Below are 25,896 nucleotides of genomic sequence, written 5' to 3'. Positions count from 1 at the left end.
TCTTCTAGGAGTTTTATGATTTCAAGTCTTACATTCAGGTCTTTCATCCATTTTGAGTTGATTTTTGTGTGTGATGTAGCATCATAGGGGGCCAGTTTCCTTCTTTTGCATGTGGCTGTCCAATTTTCCCAACACCATTTATTGAGGAGACTACCCTTTCCTCATTGTATATTCTTGGCTCCTTTGTTGTAAATTAATTGACCATATATGAGTGGATTTATTCCTCGGCCCTCTGTTCTGCTGGGCTGATCTGTCTGTCTGTTTTTATGCCAATACCATAATGTTTTTATTACTATAGCTTTGTAATATAGTTTGAAGTCAGGGTGTGTGATGCCTCCAGCTCTGTTCATGTTTCTCAAGATTGCTTGGCTATTCGGGGTCTTTTATGTGCATTTCCCTGATTTCTAGAAATTAGATTGGTTCCCTTTTTACACGCTTATGTGCGGCTCAGTATTTTTTCTTTTGTGATAATTGTGATTATATTCCTTGTCAAAGTTGATTTTAAGTAATTCTCAAAGTCTGTTATGTATGTAGGACTTTGCAGTTAGCAATCATTTAAAGAAATTGAATCCTAGGCTTTTTTTTTTCCCCCCCGAAATCCTGTATCTTTATCTTACATAATCTTACTTCCCTTATCTTACAAAAGAAAACCCTCTGAGGTAGCAGAGAAAGGGCAGAACATTTTTATAAAGGCAGCGCTAAGTGAAAGGTCATGTGACTCTTAAGTGAGTCACTAGAACCCGGATTTTTCAGACGATTGGTCTGCTGTTCTTTGTGTTGCACTATGTTACTTCTTTTAGATCCGTGTGATTCTGTTCTTACTGGTTTGGGACTGATGTTTTAATATTCCCTCCAGCACCTAATAGAGTGGTGTTCAGGTTTTATTAGCTCAGTAAACACTTCCTGAGTGAATAAATGAATGATGATGGTTCTGGTGTAGCTGACAAAACATTCATAAGTCTGCTAAAATGGAGGTAGTTTACCTTCTGAAATTTTACCAGTATGTGCCTTTGTTAGCCTTGATAAATAAAGAAACCGAATCAACATTCAGCTTTCTAATACAGCTACAGAATTAATCAGAGAAGATGTCAAAATAAATCATGGATACTAAAGTATAGTTTGTACTTTTAAAAAGAAATCACCTTTGGAGGTGATGTGAATATATATACAGGCTTTAACAAGGAGTAAGAATATTTTGGTATGAAAAATTGATTAAGTAAGAGTCTCTGTGACTGGTGATTTAAATCATAAATCACATCCTTGTTACATGTCAGCCAATCAGATTACAGATCACAAGTGAGACTGGTGGTGATTTTAATTTTTGACACATTGATCCTGTCCCCTATTGTGGACATTGATAAAACCCACATTTTCCGGTAATTATTATGGTCTCAGTACCTGTAATTTTTTTTTATTGAGGATTAAGTAAATGAGCGTTCTCTTTTATATTTGCAATGACTTTGTGTTGAGAGCTTGAGGAATTTTTGGCACCTGGTTTTTCTTCCAGAAAAAGAGGTAGTAAATTGCCATGATTCATTTATTTATTTATTTTTTTAGCTTTAAGTCTTGCAAAGGCATAGCATCTAATTATATATGGTATCTGGAATTTTCACTAGGCTAGTTCTTAAAAATAAGATGATAATTCCTTACATTGGTATAGCACTTTGTAGTTTACACAGGGCCCTTTGTAAGGTGTTTTAATCATCACAACAACCCTTTGAGGTGGGTAGAATTTTCTGTGTCTGATAACTTTGATTTTTAATTATAAACTTTGGCCGATGGTAGTTGCAGCCTTAGAGAGTGTGAGCTTTTTCAGTTCTGGTGCCTTAAGCAAATTTGCAAGGGATCCCTGATGTTAACTTTGGCAGGTTTCATGCCTGCAAATATTGATTGAGCCAGAAGTTCTAGTTGTAAAATGTCACCAGTGAATGTGCAGCCAGCAACGGCAAGGGAAAACTCATTACTGCAGCTCATCTGTAACTCCTGGGTCAGGCCACTCACTACCATCTGGTAAAAATTAATGTTTGAAAACTCCCTTTTATTCTGACAAAATGTAATCGGGCAAGGTTAACAGCAGATGATTTCTGAGCGTTTCAAATTGGTTAGACCAATCCATCCACAAGCTTGGGTGTGTGACATTCTATATGTCTGATTATCTTAAGAGGTATCAGAAAGCTTTAAAATTATGAAATCCCAAAGTGATGGTAGGAAGAAATTTAATTATGTCTATACTTCCTCTTGTCCCCTGTGTTGCATGCCCCTCCTCCATATTGAAAGCGTTTATTCCAAAAAAGAAAAGGCTCATTAGAGAGGAAGAAATAGGATTACTGTCCTGAAATAATCCGAACATCTTTTTCATGTAAGAGTGAGACTAAACCTCTTTTATATTGCTTTAAGAAGAAAGATTGGGGACCAGGGAAGAAAACTGTAAATTGAAACGTTTCTACTCAATTTAATGAGCTCTCCGAGTGATCCAAAGATGGAGGGGCTCAATTTAGGGAGGAGGTGAAGTTCCTGGTCGCTGGAAGTGTTTGGAAAGCCCTAGCCTATGCCTAGCAGAGGTGTTTTAAAGGAGATTCACAACTCAGATAGGTGACTGGGTCAGATCCAGGGCTCCTGAAGTCTGTCCTGTCCCTCGTGCCTCAGAATGATTGCAAGAGGGTGTGAATCGAGATGTACGAGGACACAGCGTTTTCTGTAGAATGAATGTCAGTCTCAAAAGTCACTATCCCTCCCTTCCTCTCTCTCTCTCTCTCTCTCTCTCTCTCTCTCTCTCTCTCTCTCTCTCTCATAAATGTGGGAATTAAAAACACAAATTCAATGAAAAGTGTTACCAAGTAGATAGTAATGCATTTGTTGTTGTTGTTTTTCTCAATCATTGGGTACGAGAAAGTGTAGCTGGGGTTGAGGTCTGTCAAATATTTTGACATTAAAGGAAAGCATCCTCATTTTAAAACCTTTCCAACCTGGAGTTTCTTTGATTTTGAATAAAGTATTTCAAAGAGTGGTAGGAAACTATCTGTGTTGTTTTGGACCAAACTGTGCTTGCGCTTTAGAAACATTGCCCTTGATGTGCAGGCATACATACGAGACATACATACGTACATACATACATACATACATGTCTACGTAAAAGTGGTTATTGTTCCTAGTTTATAGATTGAGAACACTCAAGCCAATAGAGGGTAAGTTACTTTCCAGGGCTGCTAAGTAGAGGGACTAGATTTGCATTTAGGAAAATCTGACCCTAAAACTCATTCTTCATGCAGGATATCACCATTGCAGACAGGTCAGGAATGACTAGTTAGTATGGTGAGGAAAGCAAAGCGCTGTCTTAGGAAAGTCTCGTATTATTGCCCACCACATACAAGTTGCTTAAACCCCACTGGGCTCAGATTTCCCGTGTCTATAAAACGAGGGATAAACTAGATTATCTTCTTCAGCTCTAATTTCTGAGTCTTCCCATTGTTTGGTGTTTAGGAAATAGCATTTCATGCCCCCCTACTTTGAAGGTCCTTTTCTGAAGAATTCCTGATTTATCGTAAGGTTCTAGAAGATTTCCTTTGACTTTTTCCAGTCCCTTAATAAAATTGAACATACTTTTTCTTCCATTAGCATGAAAGTACATTTTAGAAAATTATCTCCTTTCTTAGCCAGGTAACTTGGAATATTGAGCTACGGTTAGATGTTCCCCACACAACACACATCTACACTGGTATATCCCGGTACAAATGTGCTCCTCACATTGATAACTGCACTGTGTGTTTTCATAATTTATCATCATGATACCATTATTGCTTATTATTGAAGTCCCCTGTCTTTCCCCCCACCCCCAAGGCTAACAGGTCAAGATGGACCGTAAATGCGACAATATAGACTGCATGGTCTGAGGAAGTGGAGTTGGTTTCATAGCGGAGTTTTAATTCAGGGTTTGTTCTGGTGATGTAGCCTCTTCCTATGGTACATTACTTTGAGCCCAATATAACTGCATGTTCCCACAGTCCCTCATTATAGCTACAGCTTCTCACTGCTTTTTAATTAAAAAAAAGGAGAGAGAGGGAGAGAGGGAAAAATGAAACCTAAAGCTTAGGTTGGATATTGTCTAGGTACGCAGGGAGTATCCTGGGCAGATTGCAATTATTTAGTATTTTAACTCTTTTAAAGCTTTCATGGAGATGTCTTGATTTGTATTTCCAGGGGGATGGATATATATATCATCCATCCATCTCTCTCTCCCTCTCTCTTTCTCACACACAAACACACACACACACACACACACACACACACGTGCACGCGCGCGCACACACACACACAATCGGCTCCAAGATTTTTGGAAAGTAAAGGCACCTTATATATGTACAACTTTTTTTATATATGTATAATTTTGAAGCTTATATGAGCTTTGAGCAAAAGAGAATCCTTTATGTATCCTAGAAAGACTACCAGCTGGTAGGAGGGTGGCAAATGCTTAGTGAGCATTTCTACCTGTTGGGAGTAAGGCAGGGAACGTAGAAGATTGTGAAAATTCTTAAAGGCTGAGTTCTGGTCCATCAGAAGTTAAGAGTTAATCATTTTTTTCTCGAGTCCTGTGGGCAGCAGAAGCAGAGAAATGACTTTATTACAAACAGTTCTTTTTGTCATTCCTTCTTCTTGAGGGATTCCAAACCCCTTTCAGGTACCAAAACAAATTAATCTCCAAAGGTGACAGGTGTGACTTAATCCTTTTGGGATTGGCTGCGTAAGACACAAGGAGAGCTTGACCTTTCTGACAGGCAGTGAGTGTGGTATTCCCTTCTGGAATCAGAGCCCTTTGGCTCCTCTGTAGTGAACTCAGTTGGGCAGCTCCGAGGCTCTTCCCCACTTACGTGCTCTTGCTTTCTTTCTTTTGTGTAACTGATCCTCTCTCAGTGGTGAATATTGGTCAATGTAATCTAGCCGTTTATTTCTGGGCCAGGCTGTTGTTAGCCTCGCGGTTTTTAGTGGGGACCTTTTATAAACAGAACTTCAACTTTATATGAGTCCATATTTCATTCAGTGTTACTGGAAAGACAGTTCCATTTTGGTTTTATTAGAGAACAGGGACTCCCCTCCACCCCCAGGTGAAAATCCCCTGGACCTGTGCTGTCCGGTAGCTGTGTATGCTGTTCGGCCCATGAAGTGGGGCTAGGTCTGTGTGAAATTGCACGGTAAGTGTCAAATGGGCCTAACCGAATTCCAACGACTTAGTATTAAAAAAAAGAATGTAAAATATCACATTAGTAATTTTTTATATATGTTGAAATAATATTTTGGACATACTGGATTAAACAAAATATATTACTAAAATTAATCTTACCTGTTTCTTTTTACTTTTTAAAATGTGTCTACTAAAAATTTTAGAATTATACCTATGGTTTGCATTATATTTTGATTGGACAGACTCAGACTCTTAAGCCCCTTGATAGCAAAACAGTGTTTGTTTTATTTACACTTATGTCTGCTGTCCCCAGCTCAGCACCTTATACATAGTTAGCACTTAATAAATATTTGTTAAAGAAATGAATTATTTGATTATTCAGAGGGGTCAAATTTCAGAAATGAGTATGAACTTCTCTGTTTGGAGTGTTAGTATCTGAAAAAGAGACGATTGAGGGTTGAGAACAGAAGTTCTTAAAATTATGCCTTGGGAAAGAAAAATGCTGAAATAAAATGTATCAGGGCCTTTGCATGGCTTACCCATCTGTTAAAGAGGAAGGTGGGAGCTGATACGTTGGTGAAGGGGCCGTGTCAGAGCATCCTAATAGGTCTGCCAGCCTCTGCCTCAGAGTTGTCCTGAGAGGAGCCGAAGCTGAACACCCCATGTGAGGAAGAAGGGAGTTAGAGAAATAGCTGGAGAACCAGAAGGTTGCCCTCTTAGGAATATTGTGGTTAGACTATTCATAAAGATTAACAAAGCTGTTTTTGTCTCGAGAATCCATGCTGGCCCTGTCTATCCTTGTGTCTCTGTTTAGACCTTACCCTAATGGAAGCCTGGGGCTGCTACTGGGCCAGAAGATCCATCAAGCCTTGGAATTCTTTAATAAATTGTGTGTTGAATGAATGGTTTAGTGAAACTTACTTTAACATGGCCAAGGTCTCGTATGACTTATGTTTATGGGTATATGTTCTTGCCTGAAAGTCCCTAAGGTCTGTCTCTGTTAGGGTCCTGGAATCAGGGTAGCTCCGCCGATTTCCCAGAAATCAGGTGCAACTTTCAGAAGGCCCTAGGTTGTCTTTGCAGGAGTTTATTGAAGAGTCTCAGGCATCCTGTCTCCCTGCTTATAAAATAGAACTGTTAACTAATTCTCTTCCCCAGAGATGTGGTGAAGATTAAAATAAGTGCTTTAAGTTCGGCAGAAGGAAAGTGCTATTTGCAGTGGAAATTATTAGAGGTAAAAATGAAAAACTCCGACCTCTGACATGGTTGTTTTAAAGAAGCGGATTGGAAGATGTGTTGAAAAGAGACATTGCTAGTGTTCTTTCCATTTTGCATTTCTTAACTGTGGCAGTATTTAGCTTTCTCGTCTTAATTGTGGTCCACTGCCTTTTCTCTCTGCCCTCAGAGATAAACAATACAGAAATCTCCTTTCCGTGGAGAACTATGGCTGCTGCAGCAGGCTCACGCTAATCAGAATCTCAGCAGGGCTTGCTTTATGAGCCTGAAAGAATGAGCGCTCCCAGGGATGGAAGTTCCTTACCTGCTGGGGAGCTACAGATTTCTAGTTTGGAGGCTGCCCTCCTTCGGATCAAGCTACCTTTCCTTCCCCCTTCTCACACGAACACCACCACCTCCCTTTTCTTGCAGTGTGGGCTTACGGGCATGTTGAGGTCTTTTTCTTTTTTTTTTTAAGTGTAGACCAGTAATGATGATCGTAGATTTTTGTATTTGTGAAAATAGAATATGATCATATGGAATTATAATCTATCCTAGGGAGACTAGGAAGAGAATGAAACGTAGCAGGTAGTACCCCACAAACCAAATTGTCTAATGTGAGTTTTCTAAGCAATGTCATCTGCTTAGACTTATGGAAGCACCTGGTATGTCCCCAGCAGGGGACAGCCATGTAGAGGGGGATGACGTCGCCACACTGGGGTAGCAGAGCTCAGTGACAGTGTGGATTGTAAGTCGCGGTGAGATGTGTAACGTGTATGATAGAAATTCGTCTGTCAGCACCAGATAACTGGGCACGCTGGCAATCAACGGGGCATCGTTTTCTGTTTGGTAGCAACGTACCACATCCCACTCAGCACACTGTTGGTGCGTGCAGTTGTTATAACTGATCAAGAAAAGCTTATTGAAGAGCCCAACCCAAATGTTTTATGTGGGGGAAGACAATCACGTGGGTTACTTCCTAGTAAACATTTTTATATTTGTTTAGCACTGTTGGAGTGTAGAGTTCTTTCACCTTTTAGTACAAAATTTCGGTTGTCAGATGAGTAAGTTCTAGGGATCTAACGTATAGCACCTCGGGCTGTTCGATGTCTAGTGCAGCGCTGTTTCTTCTCAACCCTGAAGCCCATTTCAGTAGTGCCCATTTTATTCCAATTTAATGGGAAACAACTAAGAACTCCTCCGTGGATTGCAGTGTTAAAGGCAAAACGAGGCCCTAACAGTATGGCGGAAAGAGCCCAACAGTAGGAGTCAGGAAGTGCCAGTTCTGTTTTTGGTGTTGCTGCAGGTTTTGTGACCTTGGGTAACACTTGACCTCTGGGCCTAACTCGACTCTTCTGTAAAGTAGGAATTTGGAGTGCAGTCGACTCTTGGAAGTTACATATACAGTATTCTCTGTTAGAACTACTGGCGAATGACTAGAATCTTTCTCACACATGAATTAAAACTATGTAAAACTTGTTTGTGTTGGGGCTTGTCCGCGTATGTATTACAGTCACCTACAAGGTACTTGGCTGTTTTTGTTGTGGTTTTTTTTTCAGTTAACAAATAAATTGAGCCTAATCTAGTGTCCCCATCTCAAAGTGACTTTGTTCCCTATGATTTCTGCATACACAGGAACTTTTGTGAAATAGTGAAATGTGGCATATTGAAAAAATTCTGTTTAAAAAAAAAAAGCCAACGACCGTAAAGGTGAATGTAATCATGTATTTGTAGGTTCATTAAGTGTTTGAAAGACACCACTTAGAGCTTTCCTCCATTTTGTGGGAGAAATTGTATGCCGCGATGCTTGCTGTGCAGTTGGGGAATTCTGGAAAGCTTCTAGAATATTTGCTGTGTTGGCCCTTCTATGTCTTTTTCCACTCTGAAATTCCTGTGTGTCCTTTTTCTCAGCCCAACAGGGGCACAAAACGTCCCCGGGATGATGAAGAGGAAGAGCTGAAAACGCGTCGGAGACAAGCTGGTACTCGGGACCGTGGCCGCTATCGGGAAGAGGAAATGACGGTGGTAGAAGAAGCAGATGATGACAAGAAAAGGCTGCTTCAGATCATTGACCGCGAGGGTGAGGAGGAGGAGGAAGAGGTGAGATGGCAGAGGTGGCCTGGGAGCTGAGATCGCTGACCCTGAGAGGCTCTGGCGCGTGTAACTTTGGGCCAGATGCTTCCTTTCTCTGAGCTTGCCAGCTTTATCTGTAACATGGGGTTAAGAATACGGAGTCATCGTGTTGCCGGGAAGGCTAAGTGCGATGATGGAGTTGGGAAAGCATTTTGCAAAGTGTAAAGAACATTGCAGGTAGAATTTCTAAATTATTCTGCATGATCTTATAATTGAGGCCCAAGCACTGACCTGTGGGGCTATTGGTACTGACTGAGGAGTGTCAGGGAGGCTTTCTAGGCCATGCTGAGGACACAGAGAGTGTTCGCATTCTTTAATATAGTCAGTAGTCTTCTAAAGGAAACAAGTGGGAGATGACCTTTTCAGACATTTGAAATGGCATGAGCAAAGTAGTGGAAGTGGAGAAGTTCAGGGGGGGCAAAGGGATTGGGTATTTAGGTGCTACTGAAAAAATAGTTTAGGAAAAGAGATGCCTACGGGCCTTTCCATTTGCTGGTCCTCCAGATGCCTTAGGGCCTTTGCACTCACTCCTTCCTGCCTCTGGACCTGTTTACTTCTGTGCCCTCTGCTGGAATGCTCTTCTGATGCTTTGCATGGCTGGTTTCTTCTCATTAAGGTATCACTTCAGATACTTCCTCCTCAGAGACATCTTTCCGGTCTCTGAGGTAGGTCAGCAAGTCATTCTCTCATCACTTTATTCTGTATAGTCTCGTCACAGCACTTACCATGATCTGAAATTCCTGTGTGTTTATTTTACTCATTTGTTGTCCCCTCCCCAACCTCCTGTGAAAACAGGGACTGGCTGTCTTTTGTTCATAGCTGAATCTCTGGCACTCAGAGCAATGCCTAGTTCTTGGTAGACCCTTAATAAATATTTATTGAATGAATAAATGAGTGAAGCTGAAAAGAGTAGAGGTAAAATATCAGTGATTAAAAATAGACTGACCTTACTTTTGTGTCTTTTTAAATCCTTAAGTGTTAACTTGTATATTATTTCACTCTGGCATTTTGTTCGATATGAATTATGGAAATAGATTCTTAAGAGCCAGCTGTTTTTTGCTTCCTTCAAAGATACGATGCTAAGTTTGGATTTAAAAATGAAGCCGGAGTGTGAATCTAAGAGGAAAAAAAATTGATTCATATTTCCAAAAGGTCTTTACTGTGTTATGACAGTAACTCTCTCCTCATTAGGATTTAGACCAGCGCTAATTTGGGGGTCTGCTCCTAAAAGATGGTGTCTCTTTGGAAATCTGCGGTGGGAGACAGTCCCGAATTTCCTCTCTGAGGGCAGCAGCCCTGCGGGGCTTAGACAAACAGTATGTGTAGCACATCCTCCCTTCCTCCCCCCTCACTAGCTTCTGCTCAATCTGTTAGCCCTGCAGCAGCAGTTAATTGGCAGGTATAATTCCCGTGGAGGGCAAAGCTGGTACCGCAGGATCAGGCTCGTAGCTGTCACGGGTAAATGGTTTCCAGCCTGGGAGACAGAAATGTAATGTGGGACCAGCCCTTCTCTTAAGGGACAGGGAAAAAGAGATCGCTTTGTAAAAATGACACATGGAAGGCTACAAGTCCAGGAGTTATTTTCTCTCTGCCACCAGTGTCCCATTTGATGAAAAACAAGTGATGTTTGCCCCTGTAAAGTCACGTGAACTTGTAAAATATTATTGTCCTTTTTGTGCTACATCACCAGCATTCATCTTTCTGAAATCTCCCTCTGGTTTCTGACGTTGAGCTATCGGAGATACTGCTGTGGCCGATGACGAAGACTGATCATTCAGTTTTCCCCCAGTGTTGGAGAGAAATTAAAGGCGGGAAGGCCAACCCCTGGAGAGGCTCCGACTTTGGGAATCCCTTGAGAGCTGTATTAACACTAATATGGTTTTTTCCTACAGGGTGGGCAAGATGTTAGCCAAGGAAAAGAAAAGCAGTCGATATTGAGGTTGCTTGGAAGTGATTTAACCCTTTCCTAGAAATTTAGATTATTTCAGTTAAATCCTAGTGGTACATTCTTTCTATTGCTAATAGAAAGCATACCAGCTTACATTAGTATAGTGTCATCTAGTTTATAAAACAGTTTTTATGTACCTCATCTCTTTAGGTCATCTCTATGACCTTAGAAATGCAGGTAATATTTTGGCCCTCCTTCTCTCCTTCCCCTCCCTCCTTCTTTCCTTCCTTCCTTCAGCAGATTTTCACTGGCTGCCGGCTGTGTGCCAGGCACTGATGGGCACTAGAGAGCCAGCATTGAACAAATAGACGTCGGCCACCACCAGGGGTGTTTCCTCTGGTTTGGGGTTGGGGAGGTTATCTGGGCCAGATCCTGTCAGACCTTCCTTATGTAGGTCATGTGAAGGATTTGGGATTTTATTCTAAATGCCAAGTGGATGAATTCAGGAAAGACTTAACGAGGTAGAATCAGTTGGATTAGGTAAGGGTTTGAGGATTATATTCAGCCAAGGAATGTTGCCACGTGGCTGGTAAGTAGTGAGGCTCTGAGTTCTGACCGAGCCAGGGCACTGACTTCCATTTTCACCATATCAGGGAATCTCTCTTTAAGCTGTAGACACTGGGGAGGGGCTGGGGTCTAACAGAGAACTTCAGGACCCAGGAGCCACTGATAAAAATCTAAAATATCTGTCATACCCAAAATGAATTTATAGCTATCTTCCACTTAAAACCCAATACATGAAAATCGAAATTTAATAAAATAATAGCTAACATTGTTGAGTGTGCTTATAAAATTGTGGGATGATTCAGTGCTTTTCAAAAGGATCTATTTCAGGGTCTCTTAATAGCAGTTTCTTTATTGCTTTTAGGTGTGAGTTATGGTCACTGAGTACAAAGCTATGAAGTTAGGAGTGGAGAGAATATTAGGCAGAGTGCATTGCAGCACATTACATTCAACTGGAAAATAAACCGAAGAGAAAACATTTCCGAAATTTTAATATAGATTTTCTTGGGGGAAATGATTCTGTTTGCAAAATTTTATTTTGTTTACCTTTGTAGGTATTCCAGTGCATGAAGAAAACTCTGTTTGGTCTACTGGTTTTTAAATGTTTCCTCTGAGCTTCCTCTAATTCTTGATGCTATATCTGGATTCTAAGAACCTGTCCGTGTCCCTTCTCAGCAGCTAGTAAGGACCAGATACAGTAATGTGTAAGAAATGCAAAGCAGTGACTATCACTAATTAACAGCCATTCTTATGGTCTGTACAAAAATCAGCAGTGAGTTGAATTTGGCCTGTGGACCATAGTTTGCTGACCTCTCGTGTGGGGAAAAGATTCAGGGCCACTGTCACTTCCTGAGCAAGTTCTTTTAAACCTCTGACAAATATATGGTGATGGAAGGAGAACTGACTCTGGGTGGTCAACACACAATGGGATTTATAGATGATGTAATACAGAATTGTATACCTGAAATCTATGTAATTTTACTAATAATTGTTACCCTAATAAATTTAAATTAAAAAACAAAAACAAAAACAACCAAAAAACCTCTGAGCATTATTTTACCTGTACATCAGAGGAGAAGGACAAGATAAATATTAAATAATATTTACCTAATATTGTTGCTTATTCCATGCTATATAATATGCTCAAGAAATATTTGTTGAATGACTGAGTCTGTAAACATCTTAAACTGAACTTCTTGTGCTAGATGTGAGACACAGAGTGATACAAAGTAGCATGTGATGTAGACCCTTATCCCTCATTCTGGTGAGGGAGATAACAGTTGTACTGTACATTTAAGCCAGAAAGATGAGTGGCAGAATGGCATGTAAGAGCCACGGAAAGAAGTAGTAATACGCGTACGTGGATGAGAAATCCCTTTGGACTGAAATTGTTGCATTTGTCCCTTTACACCAGGAGGAACCATTGGATGAAAGCTCAGTGAAGAAAATGATCCTTACATTTGAAAAAAGATCATACAAAAACCAGGAGTTGCGGATCAAGTTTCCAGATAATCCAGAGAAGTAAGGTTCTGTTTTGCCGATACCCTGTCTCTGAGGTGTTTTGTTTGCTTTTTTAGTTTGTTTGTTTTTTTGTTTTGTTTGTTTTGTCTGCTTTGGTTTTGTGATTTGTGTTAGGAGTCCCAGGATGACCCACATGTTTGGGAAACCACTAGAAGGACTCACAGGACTCAGAGTCAGTGGTACTGAGTGTACATGACAGGATCAGCAAGGGGAAAAGACACATCAGGCAGGGTGTGGAGAAATTCATATACAGGCTTCCTGTGTTTTCTCCCTCCCACTGAGTGGGGTCAGGCTGGCATGCTCCCTTCTCCAACAGTGAAATACATCAACACATGTGCAGTTTCTCTGTCCAGGAAAGCCTATGTGAGTCTCTGAGCCCAGAGTATTTATTGAGAACAAGTCATGTAGGCATTCTCTGCAACAACGACTACCAGAATTCCAGATTTCCCAAAAGAAAGCAGACGTTCAGTGCCTCAGGTGGGCAAAACAACCTTATCACGTAGGGAACGTTTTAAAAGCCAAGTTCCCAGGTGCCAGCCTAGGACTAGGCCCTTCTAAAGAACAGACCTGTTATCTTAACTCTTTTCTACATTATTATTCTCGAGGCCCAAAGAAAACTGACCTTGGCTGCTGTTAGTAATAGTTTTCCTGTTGAGAAAATGTAGAAGGCTTTGGTGTTAGAGAAATATGGGTATGACTCCCACGTGACCTTACATAAGTCACTTCTCCTTTTTTAGCCTCAGGTGTCTCATCTGGAGAAAGAAATAATACCTCCTTCACAGAGTGGTGAAGATAAATGAGAATAGTGGCAAGTGTTTAGCTCCGTACCTGGCACATAGTACGTGCTTATGAAATGATAATTAATATGATTGCCCCTACACTGGCTGCTCTGTGCACTGAGAAGTGCTGTAAGGAGGAATCTGGTGTCTCCTAGTCAGTTTTCCATCCTAACTAAAGGGATTTTCATATTTATACAGAATTTAATGTCCTAAGTCTCTCTTTCCCTCTTGGTCTTTCTCCCTCCCAGGGCATCCACTTTTAATGAATCTTAATGTGTCCAAGGCCTGTAGGCACTGAAGAGTTAGAAAGTACAGTGTCTGCACTCATGTTTATGGGTGTAGGGAGACAGACTATAAATGCACGGTAGCAGGAAATGTACTTCAACCGAGATACAAACAGAGTGCTGTGGGAACGTAGAGGAAGGAACAGTGAATACCAAGTTGGGGGCTATCGAGGGCTTCATAGAAGAGGTGGTGTTTGAACTGGGCTTTGTAGAGCGATTTTTATTGTAATAGGCAGAACAGAACATGGAAAGTCATGCCAAGCAGTGTGAATGGCATGAACAAAGGCACAGAGGTATCAGAGGTCATTGAGTCCTCATGGCCTGCAAAGGCCAATGTGGTCCACTGTGTTCTCTCTGTCCTCTACATGAGGAGGTGGAGAGAGGAGAGCCCCGTTCCTGGACCTAGGGCCACAGCCCTCTTTGATGGTAGAAGTAGCTAGATTACAGCTCAGCTTTCCCAGTACCACCATCCTACCACGTTTTGTGTTGACTTCCACCATACAGTAGCATTTGTCATACTGCACTGTGTGTGTGTGTGTGTGTGTGTGTTTGATTACACAAATAACATGAATAGGTAGTCATTGTAAAAAATACCAACAGTGCATAAGTAGAGTAAAAATGGAAAGTTCTCCTGGACTGACCCCTTTCCCGTTCCTCTACCTAGAGACAGCCCCTGTGATACTTCAGTGAGTGCCTTTTTAGATTGCTTTCTGTATATTTACTTACATATACAGAGGGCGCCAAAACAATGTACACACATTTTAAGAAAGGAGAAAAACTGTATTAAGTTGTAATAATATATACGGATAACAAAAGATAAATACAAGTCATGTTTGACTTCTGCAATTACAAGAGGTACTCAAAGTGGTTACCATCAGCGTAATTTTAATACAGTTTTTTCCTTTCTTAAAATGTGTGTACATTTTTTTGGCACTCTCTGTATATGTAAATGCACAAATATTTTTTTCCTACCTACATCATACTGTACATATCCTGCACCTTGATTTGTTTTTTGGTCACATAACAGATCTTTCCATGTTAATATATGCATATTTACTTTATTTTTTGTGACCGGTTATAGTAGTTCATGGTTTGTAGATACCATGACTTATTTATTATTTTTCTATTATGGACATTTGGTTATTTTAAATATTGAACAATACTTTTATGAACAATGCTGCAGTGAAGCTTTGTGTACATGTGTCTTAGTGTAAAATGTATTTCTATAGGATAAGTGTTGAATTCCCAGTTTGAAGGATACGTACATTTAAAATTTGATAGCACCTGCCACATTCCCCACTGTATCCGTTTATTCTCCCACCAACAGGTCTCTTTCCCTATGTTCTTACCCACAATGAACATGATTAGTCTTTAATATCTTTGCCATTTGTTTTATTATTTCTTTTCTCAGCAGTCTTCCTGCATTAGACTCTATCCCTTGAGGAGGTGGACTTGTTTGTCTCTGTTTGTAGGACCTAACACAGCACCTGCCAGACTGCGGGTGCTCAGTAAACATGAGACCTGAGGTCGTTGCTGTCATCTTTATTACATCCTTATTGCTTAGGGCCTAAGGAAGCTATGCCATAGGTTGATAACACTGGAAATTTAAGAAATCTAATTTACTTCTTGGAACACCAGCATTACTTTTGTCCATCTGGTAGGTTTTCTTCTGTCATTTTAGAGCAATGAGTTTCTGCAGGTTATATATGTACCACATCTTAGATACTACAGACGCTCTAGTGTTACAATTCATAAACTAGTTTTAAGAAAATGTTATTTTATTTAAAAAAAAACCAACAGTGTTTTCCATCCAGACAAAATTTATATACTATTTTAGTTTTTAAATCTGAATATTTGAAAATTGAAATTATGCATAAAGTATATATATATATATATATATATATTTTTTCTTTTCTTTCTTTTTTTTTTCTTTCTTTTTTTCCTTTTTTTTTTCGTCCAAAAGTGGTTAGGAAACTACATTGTGTTTTAACCTTGAGTTCTTGAATTCTTACTGGTGCTATGTCTTTTATAATTCTCTAGCCCAGCGAGGTGCAATTAAGATGAAAATTGCTAGAGCATACTTGAATGAAACTTTCCGGTTGAGATCAGAAACATTCAAATTTATTTTCCCATATATGCAATTGTCATTTTGATTGCATACCCAAAAATGCCTCTCTTCATTTGGCTGCATTTCAGATTCAATTGACAATTCTCCTTATGCAACCTCTACTTTGCACTGGGTAATCTTTCTCCCAAACATCACATTGAGTAGAGTATGCTTATTTCCCTAGTAAGTCCATGAGTAGTTCTCATTTTTATTTTTGCAGGGGCAGATGTATTAAGTTTTGTAGTTCTCAAACTTTTTAATCTCAAGACCCCTTTGCACTCTTAAAGTATGAGTACACCCCAAAGTGTTTATCTTAGAAAATCCTAGAATATACAAGCACACATTTCATTAGGCCATCAGGGCAATGATACCATCACATGTTGTGTAGCCTTCTGGAAAACTCCAGGGTCCACTTCTGAGAGAATGAGAGTGCAAAAGATAAATATAGGCATACCTCGGAGATGTGGCAGGGTCGGTTCCAGACCACTGCCATAAAGTGAGTGTCGCAATAAAGCAAGTCACATGAATATTTTGGTTTCCCAGTGCATATAAAAGTTATATTTATGCTATACTGTAGTCTTTTAAGTGGGCGGTAGTACTATGCGTGAAAAAAACAATGTACCAGGGGTGCCAAAAAAAATGTATACAAACGGACACTTTGGTCAGTGTTGCTCAAGCAGTAGTTCGCTGTAATCAGAAGTGTCTGGACGCTGACACTTTGAGCACCTCTTGTAATTGCAGAAGTCAAACGTGACTTGTATTCATCTTTTGTTATCAGTATAGAGTATTACAATTTTAATAGTTTGCCTTTCTTAAAATGTGCACACATTTTTTTGGCACCCTCTGTACATACTTTCGTTAAAAATATTCCTTAATAAATGCTAACCATCATCTGAACCTTTAGTGAACTGTAATATTTTTGCTGGTGGAGGGTCTTGCCCTAGTAACCTCAAAGATCACTAATCACAGATCACCATAATAAATATAATAATAATGAAAAAGTTTGAAATTTTGTGAGAATTACCAAAATGTGACACAGAGACATGAAATGAGCAAATGCTGTTGGAAAAATGGTGCTGGTAGACTTGCTTGATGCAGGGTTTCCACAAACCTTTAATTTGTAAAAAATGCAGTATCTGTGAAGCGCAGTAAAGCAAAGCACAATAAAACAAGGCACGCCTGTAATGTTTTGGAATTATTATGAACATAGTTTTGATCTTGTAGACCCCTAAAAGGCTCTCCCACCACCTCCTACCCCCACCCTGGGGTCCAGGACCCCACTTTGAGCACCGCTGCTTTAGTTGGGTGGAAGCAGCATCGTGTTCTCTATGCATTGATAGCTGGTTTTGTGTTTGTAGGAGGACTCATCGGCTTCTGTTGTTTTATGGGTATTTTTGAACTTTGCTGGTCATTTGCTAGCACTCACGCTTGTGGTTGGAGAAGACCATCCTGCGGGTCTGAGCAAATGTACATGGGCAGGCCAGCGGAATGTTCTCCATCACACCAGACAGAATTGATGACCCCATCACAGCCTGGGTTACTGTTTTAATATGTTGCTCTATCGCGTTCCCGTTGGCCTCGAACTTGTTCCTTTCCCCCAGCTGTGAGTTGTCTGTTGCTGAAGGTATGCTTAATCCCTAGACAGCCCTCAACAAATATTGTAGTATGTGCTTTAAGTGAGTGGGCTTGTACTTTGTCAGCAAAAAGAGAAGAAAATGTTCTTTGTAACAGCATAGCAAACTTGAGGATACCGAGATTTGTCGAGCACATTTATCATCTCTTTGAATCCTCCCTCCCTGTAATTCAGCTAGGAAGAGGAAAGAAGTTGAGGTTTCGAGATAGGTTAGTTAATATTCTCTGTTTCCCTTGACCAGGTTGGGTTTGCACACTCTGTGTTCCAAAGGCAATTCTCTTGGACAACACTGTACATCCTTACAATTCATTGTAATATATTGCTGTTATTTGTGGTCGGCCAGGGGCTCCAGGAGGACAGCACAGGGGATTCTTTTGTTATCTGTTACATCCTCAGTACCTAGTACAGTGACTGGCACCTAGTATGTACCTAATAAATCCTCGTTGGCACCCTGCTCATGGTTACACAGCCAGTAAATAGTGTGGCCAGGGGTGTGACCCAGGTCACCTTATTCCCAAGTTCAGGCATTTCCCCCTCTATCTTGTTACTCGTGTAACACCAGACCCCAGTGGTATTTTGTTTGTTTGTTTGTTTTATTTCCCTGCTCACAGTTCAGTGTCTGCTTGTTTTGTTTTGATAATTTTCTGACTTTCTAAACTTAAGAACATTGGGTTAAAGCTGCATATTTAGAAGAATTTCAAAGTTGGAAGGGACTGAAAGGTGCAGTCATTCTCCCTTCTAATTCTTGATTTTTAAAAATATCACCCTTTATTAATTATCCCCAATGACAAAGACCTAACTTTCCAAAGAAACCTATTTCATCACTTGGCACCTCTTAAGATTTCAACTCTGAAAAAGATTTTCAACAAATTCTCACATAAGAGGATATCTAGATTCCTTATAACCTCGGTTGTTTTCCTGAATTAGTTTCCATCTCCCTCCTAAAGGATGGTTCCCATAACAGATGTCACATACTTTTAGGGTCATCTAATCATCATGATAACTCTATATTGTCTTCTTTTAAGCAGCCCAAAACCACAGCAGCATTTGTGGCAGCCTCTTTCCTCGGCTCCTTCATTTGCAGTCTTTTGCTGAACTGTGGACCAGGGAGAGTGCCCAGTGCTGGGTATCCAGAGGTGAATGAGAGGTAGTCTGTCCTGGCAGAACTATCTCATGGTCTGAGTCGTATTGCAGTTACAGTTGACTAAAACCGTCAAGTTCTTTCTACACATGTGCTCATATTAAACTGTAACTTTCCCGCCCCCTGCATTTGTACTTGACTTTTTGGTTCAATGAAGCTCTCTGTGTAAATCCTAGGTAATTTTCCTCCTGTTAGATTTAGCCCATCAGTATTGCCTGTTAGGAACTTTTTGAATTGATTCTGTCAGGTGCTATGCTCACTTTCTCTGTAAGTTTTGTGTTATATGACATTTGTTAAGTTTACCTTTTATATATCTTCACTCAAGTCATTGATCAACAAATAATAAAATAATATAGTGAATCCAAACAGGACTAAGGATGGAGCCCTGTAGGATACCACCAGAGGCTTCTCTCCACGCTGACATTCATTCATTCATTCATTCATTCATTATCACTCAAATCCCCAAATCTTTTCCTTGTACGCAACATGATTTTGTTTATTACTGTTTGGTGCCCAGTCTCCCTGCCCCTTCTTCCTGGTGAGCTGTAAAAATCTTTTGTCAAGTTACTCTCCAGAAATCAGATTTTTTTTTTTTTAAAGTACCCATTTAAGGCAAGTAAGCCTTAGAGGTTTGCTGAGCCCATTAGGTTCAAAGATTATATAGATCCACTGCCCCATGGAATGTCGGCCCTTACAAGTCATGATTCTTCTGATTGGGCTTCTACACATTAGGTGAAGAGTAACTGGGAATCTAAAAAAAAGTAATCTATTTGTAAGCACAGTGGAAGAAGCCTTAAAAAAAAAAAAGTGTTATGGATGGAGGAGGAATCTTGACAAAAATAATTTTGAAATTTACCTGGAATAATAAGCAGGTGAGAATAGACAAGGAAGCATTGAAAAGGAAGACTAACAAGGGAGTGCTTTGCAATAATGGACATAAAATATACTGTCACAGTGTGGATGTGTGGTCCTGGCTCAGGAATTTGCAGACAAATCAATGAAATGGAGCGGAAAAGCCCAGAAACAGATTAGAGTACACACTAAAATGTGCGTTAGCAATGGCATTTCTTCAAATCTGTGGAAAAAAGAGATTATAGTGTGGAGGCAATTGGCTAAACATTTATAGAGAATAAAGTTAGATCTTTGCCCAAACTTTATCATACACTGAAATAAATTTCAGATTTATTTACTCCTAAACATTTAAATATGTATAAACATCATAGTACACCATAAAATATATCTGACCTTAACATAGATAAAACCTTGCTCAGGATACATGTCAAATAAGAGTTCATAAAGATTTGACTACTTAAACTTTTAAAAACCTTTATGTCTGAAAGTACAATGTACTAATGAAAACGCAAATATTTTTCTCTGGTTTATTTTTTTGCAACATATGGCAGAAATTAATCTTAACCTATAGCGTGCTTATAAATCAATAAATAAGATGAGCTCCCTGATATAAAATGGGCAAAGAAGAAATACAAATAGCTAGTAAACATTAACAAAATTTTAACCATCTTAGTATCATAAATGTAAAATAAAAAATAAGTTAAATTTTCCATCTCAAATCGGAGAGATTTTAAATAGGATAAACTGTTTTTTTGAAGAGGGGGGAGGGAAACAGGCACTTTATACACTATTGGTACTTTTTATGCAGGATGTATCAAAACTGCTTAGTTATGCTTACTCTTTGACATGGTACTTTCCTTCCTGGGAATTTATCCTAACGTGATAATTATGAATATGTGCAACTCAGTGTCATTTGTTATAAGGGAAAAGAATTGGTGAACATCTGAATGTCTGACAAAGGGGGATTGGTAAAATAAATTACAGTCCATCTACACAAGGGAATACCATGCAGCTTTTTAAAATGTATTATTTAGAACAGGAGTTTCAGATACACCCACTCTGTGATTGATTGGCCATCTCTTCTTGGAATACTATGTTGAGAAGGATTCTGAAGCCACGTCCGGGCTCAGCAGGGGCAAATGCTGTGCTCAGCGAGGGATTTTGCTATAGGAAAAGGAGAAAGACTGACAGCAGTGTTGGATCTGGCTTTTCCTATTGTAGAAGAATGTTTAATGGTAAAAGGGGAATTGTTTAGCCTATGTTAACAACAGCAAAAACTGAATATAGAACTATATATACTAGGTAGGCTACTTGGGGCAGGGAGGGTATAAGTTGAGAAAAATGGCTTAACATACCAGAATATTACCAATGGTTATTTCTGGTTAATAAGATTATGGATGATTTCTGTTTACTTTTCAAGGGCTTTTCTTCCCCCCACCCCCCTAGTTTTCTACTAAAAGTAGTAGTTTATAATCAGAAAAAAATATATATATAAATGTTATGATTAAAAATAGTAATGGGAAAAAACAATGGTAAGGGATATTGTCTACAATATGAGCATGTTTTAAAGAATTATGGTCTCCAGATTTTGTTCCTTACAGAGTCCAGATTTCAAGAGAGGTGGTATTTACCCAGCCCCTCAGCATCTGGAAGGTGATGAGTACTTGATGACTTCTGTATGAATCCCTGCTTATGCCCTTTTTCTTTGTGGCCTAATTTAGTCAAGCAGGCATCTGTGGAGATACAGAGACAAAACATGTAATTCCTGTCTTCAATGAAGCTTACATTCTAGCAGGGAAGATAGACGTATTATAATAACAATAGCAGTAGTGGTGGTTGTAACAGTAATAGTAGTAGTAGGCCAATAACAATAATTATAATAATAATAATAGCAGCAGCAGAGGAAGAAGAAGAAGCAAGAGCAAACATCATGCTTTTTATTATACCAGGCATTTTTTAAGTGCTTTATATGTATGTATTTACTCTTTATGTAGCCCTATAAGATGGGTACATTTATTATCCCACTTACAGATGAAGAAACTGAGGCATAGAGAGGGTAAATGAGTCTGTGCCTACGTCAGGGTCAAACCCAGGCAGTCTGGCCCCAGAGTCTAACCACTGATTCCTCTCCATCACTGTCAGTCAAGTATTGTTCAGTTGCTTCACATGGATTAGCTCATTTCCTTCTCAGAACAAAGCTTTCTGTCTTGTTCATCAACGGCTTCGTGGTCATTTCTTGTATGTCACACACTGGGGGAGGGCCTGCAGAGGGGAATGCAGAGCAGTTCTGTGTGTACTTAGTGTCAGGGTATAGGTCTGTTGAAAGGTTCAGGTGGAAATGTGAGTGAAGTGTCACGCTACATATGTTGTGGTGGTTACCGGACGCAGAGACTGCATCTGCTTTACCTTGGGATCTACCTCTTACTCAGCTCACTGGAGGGGGTGGCGGGGAGGGCAGCGGATGTTTTGGATAGCAGCAGAATCTCAGCATCTTCCTTTGGGTAAGGGAAGTAATTGGCCCTTGATCTGAAGTGGTAAATAAGAGAAACCCTCTTTGAATTAGGAGGCCAGCTATGTTCAGGGCAACAGGGAACTGCCACACTGACGGGTAATGTCAGCGAATCCACGGGACTTGTGGGCAAGTCATTTCATGCTGCACAAGGCTCTGGGAACCTCTAAAAGGCAACTTATGCCTGCAAGAGTAAGGGGGGGCCCTGTAATGAGCTCTGCATCCAAGATTGATTTTTGTAATGAGGAAATCGATTTCCCAAGGAAATTGTGTGATGGTATGATGTTTGGATGAGTGTACTTCTTGGTTGGTCTATTGTAGACATTTTGACAGATTGTCTCTGTCTGGACTGTGTTGCCGTTCCTCAGTGCTGTTAGTACCCCTTTCCCTTCAATGATGCTGTCTTGTTTTCTCCTCCTAGGTTTATGGAATCCGAGCTGGACCTAAATGACATCATTCAGGAGATGCACGTGGTAGCCACCATGCCAGACCTATACCACCTTCTGGTAGAGCTGAATGCTGTTCAGTCTCTTCTCGGCTTGCTGGGACATGATAATACAGATATCCTTTCCGAGCTGTCCTCAGTAGGAAGGCTGACAGGGTGGGGGAATACCGTTTCCTCTCCTCTCCTGTCTGTCTCTGCTGTCACGTCTGGTGTTCTATTTCCATTCTAATTATCTCCCATCTTGAAACACACGCTGCTCTTTATTCATTCGAAAATCTGGTGTATATCTATTAATAAATCTTAGGCAATCCTTAATTGTCCTATTTGCTCTTATTAGTACTAGAATTCATTGTGATGTATCTGTTCATACATCAACAGCATTAATTTTTCAGGATCTTGATTTGGAGGCCCAGTAGAGAGGTGAGGCCAGACAGAATTTGAATCTGTTGATCTAGACATCATTCTGCTAGCAGATGGCCCAGTGGAGTTGAGACTAGAGGAAGCAGTGAACCGTGATGGAAAGCACATCGGAATGTCGAGGAAGACAGGGATTTTTCTCTCTTTTGTCCACTGCCGCATTCCCAATTCCTTTAAAAAAAGGTTGGGTGTACAATTAACGTTTAGTATTTGTTGAATCAGCATTAGACCTAAACAGACAATCTAGGTTTGAATCCTCACTTCATTTCTTGTGTGAAAGTTGGTGGCCCTCTAGCCTTTAAGTGTTTTCATCTGCAAAAGTATAGTTAATACCTTCTGCCTTTCAGCGTCATTGAGAGGATGGACGGAGATCAGAGAAGTGCTAAGCAGTTTCTGATACATAGTGGGCTCTTAGTGAAGGTTACTTTTAACTGAATGTGAGTCGTGATTTTGAAATTCATACTGTCTTTGCTATCAGATGTGCAACAGCTTTAGCGCAGAAGGTTTTTTGGATGCGCCTGTGGCCGGGTTATGTTCATTAAAGTAAATTCTCCTGCCGTAGTTGTTCTGTTAGAATCAGAATTTCGAAGGTAAGAGACAAATGTGTGTGTAGTTAGGCTGCTTGAGTGATATTCATGGGGCATCTGCTGCTGCCTCGTGTTGTTTTCATCTTTCTGGTAATCGCTCTCCCGAGAGCACGTCTGACTAGGTTCTTTCCTGCCTGATAATTCTCATAGAAATAAATCAGTGAATAATTTTAATGCCGGCTTCGTGAAGGGTGATCTTAAGCCATTTCTGATACTTCCTGTCATGTCAGGCAGTATTAAGAATCACTGTGACAGTCCCCAGATTGATGAGTGTTCCCCAGGGTTCACTGCAGAATTCTGGATGGTGTAAGAACCCTAGTCAATTAGCTTGTTTCCGGGTGAGCTCAGGGTAGGGTCTTCCGAATTCATTCAGCAGACGTCTTTTGAGTGCCTATTATGTTCCAGGCACTACTTTGCTCGGCCCTGAGGAACCATAGGCTGTACTGGATGCTCAAGCAGCATCCCCAGTAAACACATGCTGCGTATCTACACATGGTTAGCCCTATTCCAGGTACCAACTGCTCCTAAGAGTTCTAGTTGTGACTTCACATTTCAATTCACCTCCATAGAACGGTAGATTTTTAGAATCTGAACAGACCTTCGAGATGACTTAGCCCAGTGCCTTATTTACTTATGTAGTGATAAGTCTGAGGTCCAGAGGTTGGACAGCTGGCTGTTGAGGTTAGGGCTAGCACTCCAGGCCCCCGATTTCCTGCCCTGTGTTCATTCTAGCCGTGTTCATTCTAGCATGCCTCGCGTCTCTTCCCTCTAGGATTTACTCCGTCCCTGAGAGAGTTGCGGTCTGTCGTTCATTACCTTGTGTATTAATACAGAAATCAACTATTTTGTTTCTGGAAACACAGCTCTCATTCATTTTCCCATTCCTGCTAACTCAAAATACTAGTAGCAGTTTTCTGAAGATGCTGACATTCTGCCGATTCCCCAGCCCAGTTCCTGCTGAGGAGAAGACTGACACAAGAAGTGCTACCCGGCATCGGCATGCTTGGGAGACACAGGGCACAGATGTTCCAAGTTGTTAAGTTCTGGTCTTTAAATAGGAAAAAAGCAAGTTCCCCTGTAATAACTTTGACAGACTGCCATCTCCCTCCTGTTTTCTGAGAGCTAAACTGGTTTTTTCCCTGCCTCTTATATGCCAGCCTTCACCCTACTGCCCTAATGATATTTTTTTAAATCTGATTTTTAATTATGCCCTACATCAAATTTAAAGTGCATTTGAAATTCTTTTAATTACCTAATTTTAATTAGATGCAGCAATTGGGGTAAATGTCATCCTCTTCAAAGTACAGTTCTGCTTGAAAGTGGTTTCGGGAAAGGGTAGGCCCTCTTGACTTGTATCAAACGAATCTTCTGTCGGTTGGCACGTTGATCTCTCAGCCCCGCTGCACTTTGCTGCTTGTCTTATCTGTGATCTATCATGGAAATTTTTCCTCACGAAACGGTTGTTCGCAGTTTACTGTTGTACAGCCGTAACTGCCCGCAACACCTTACCATGAATAAACAATTTCATGGCAGTCATGACTGAAATTTTAAATCTTTTTTTAACTCTTCATCTATCAACCAAGCCCATGCATGGCTGGTTATGTTCCCAGCAAGCACAGGTCATCTTGGCTTTGTCCTTCCCTGAGAAAACATAAACGATAGGGATTTTAATTGGATCAGAGGCTGGGTTGTTGTAACCTTAAGAGGCAGAGGATGTGAGAAAACAGCTTGTGCCTCGTCCTTTCAACCGTGAGAAGCAGCTTCAGCGTTGATGCTGGCGCTTTGCATCAGTGCCGCTGGTGAGGGCTCGTCAGCGCCCCTGTGCCTGTCTCCTCCCTGGAGAGGCTGGAGCCCAGCCATCAGTTGGCTGCAGAGTGGAATTCCGGTCTGTGAAGAGCACCTCTGGGGGTGGGGGGGGGATGAGGGGCAGAGCGGGAGTGGCACAGCCCTCACACTGTACTGAAGGGCCTCTGAATGCCTTCGGAGAGAGCGTGAGGTAGGACCCAACAGCTGCTGCCCGTGAGAAATACTGCTTTTTAAAGCAGTGCCTCCTTTAAAGTAAATCATTTCAACATGGTTGGGAGCCCCCCTTTCATGAACCTTTTGGAGTGTTTCTGCAGAAAAATAAAACCAGAGGTACACTTAAAAATATCTTCTTAAGGTATTGCTAAACAGTTTTTGTGGCCTAGTTTAAGCCAAATTTACTCAGTTTGCCTAAAGGAACAAAGAGGAATACAACAAGGGGAGGATAAAACCCCTGATGGTGGCTGATGACCCCTTCTGCTACCCGCCCCCCCCCCCAAAAAAGGCACCAAATCCATAAGTATCCTATTTTTCTGTCATTTGCTTTGTTCTCAATGTGAGTGACAAGTCAGTGGGATCCTTTCTAAAGTGCTTGTGGTAGGTCACAGCATTTACTAGGTTCTTCCTCAGTGTGATAAGCCCTGTTGGGTTCTATTAGGGAGACAAGACATAGTAACGCCAGTCAATAGCAAAAACAGTCAAATTACTATGTGTGGTGATAAGTGCCTTTGGAGTGTTATGCTCAGGAAATGCCACTGGAGTTCTGAGAAGGTGTGGGTCTCCTCTGGCTTGGGGGTGATTAGGTAATTGGGCATTGGAGGTGGGTAAGCTTTGGACAGATG

The 25,896-nt window shown here is 40.6% G+C and overlaps 1 protein-coding gene across 3 annotated transcripts in view; it reads left to right on the top strand.

Annotated features, from left to right (window-relative positions):
* The window catches only part of CTNNBL1 (catenin beta like 1), a 144,274-nt gene that overhangs the window by 19,922 nt on the left and 98,456 nt on the right, over nt 1-25,896 (top strand). For 2 of the 3 annotated variants that reach the window (XM_019750234.2, XM_074318346.1), the window contains 3 exons: nt 8,303-8,491; nt 12,391-12,497; nt 22,224-22,363. In XM_019750234.2, coding sequence (XP_019605793.2) covers nt 8,303-8,491; nt 12,391-12,497; nt 22,224-22,363 — 436 coding nt within the window. Of the gene's footprint in view, nt 1-8,302; nt 8,492-12,390; nt 12,498-22,223; nt 22,366-25,896 lie in introns of all 3 variants that reach the window. The other variant, XM_074318347.1, reaches the window with a different exon arrangement.

This window comes from Rhinolophus sinicus, linkage group LG13, assembly GCF_036562045.2.
Source record: "Rhinolophus sinicus isolate RSC01 linkage group LG13, ASM3656204v1, whole genome shotgun sequence".
NCBI lineage: Eukaryota > Metazoa > Chordata > Mammalia > Chiroptera > Rhinolophidae > Rhinolophus > Rhinolophus sinicus.
This window is presented reverse-complemented; position numbering and strand designations above follow the sequence as displayed.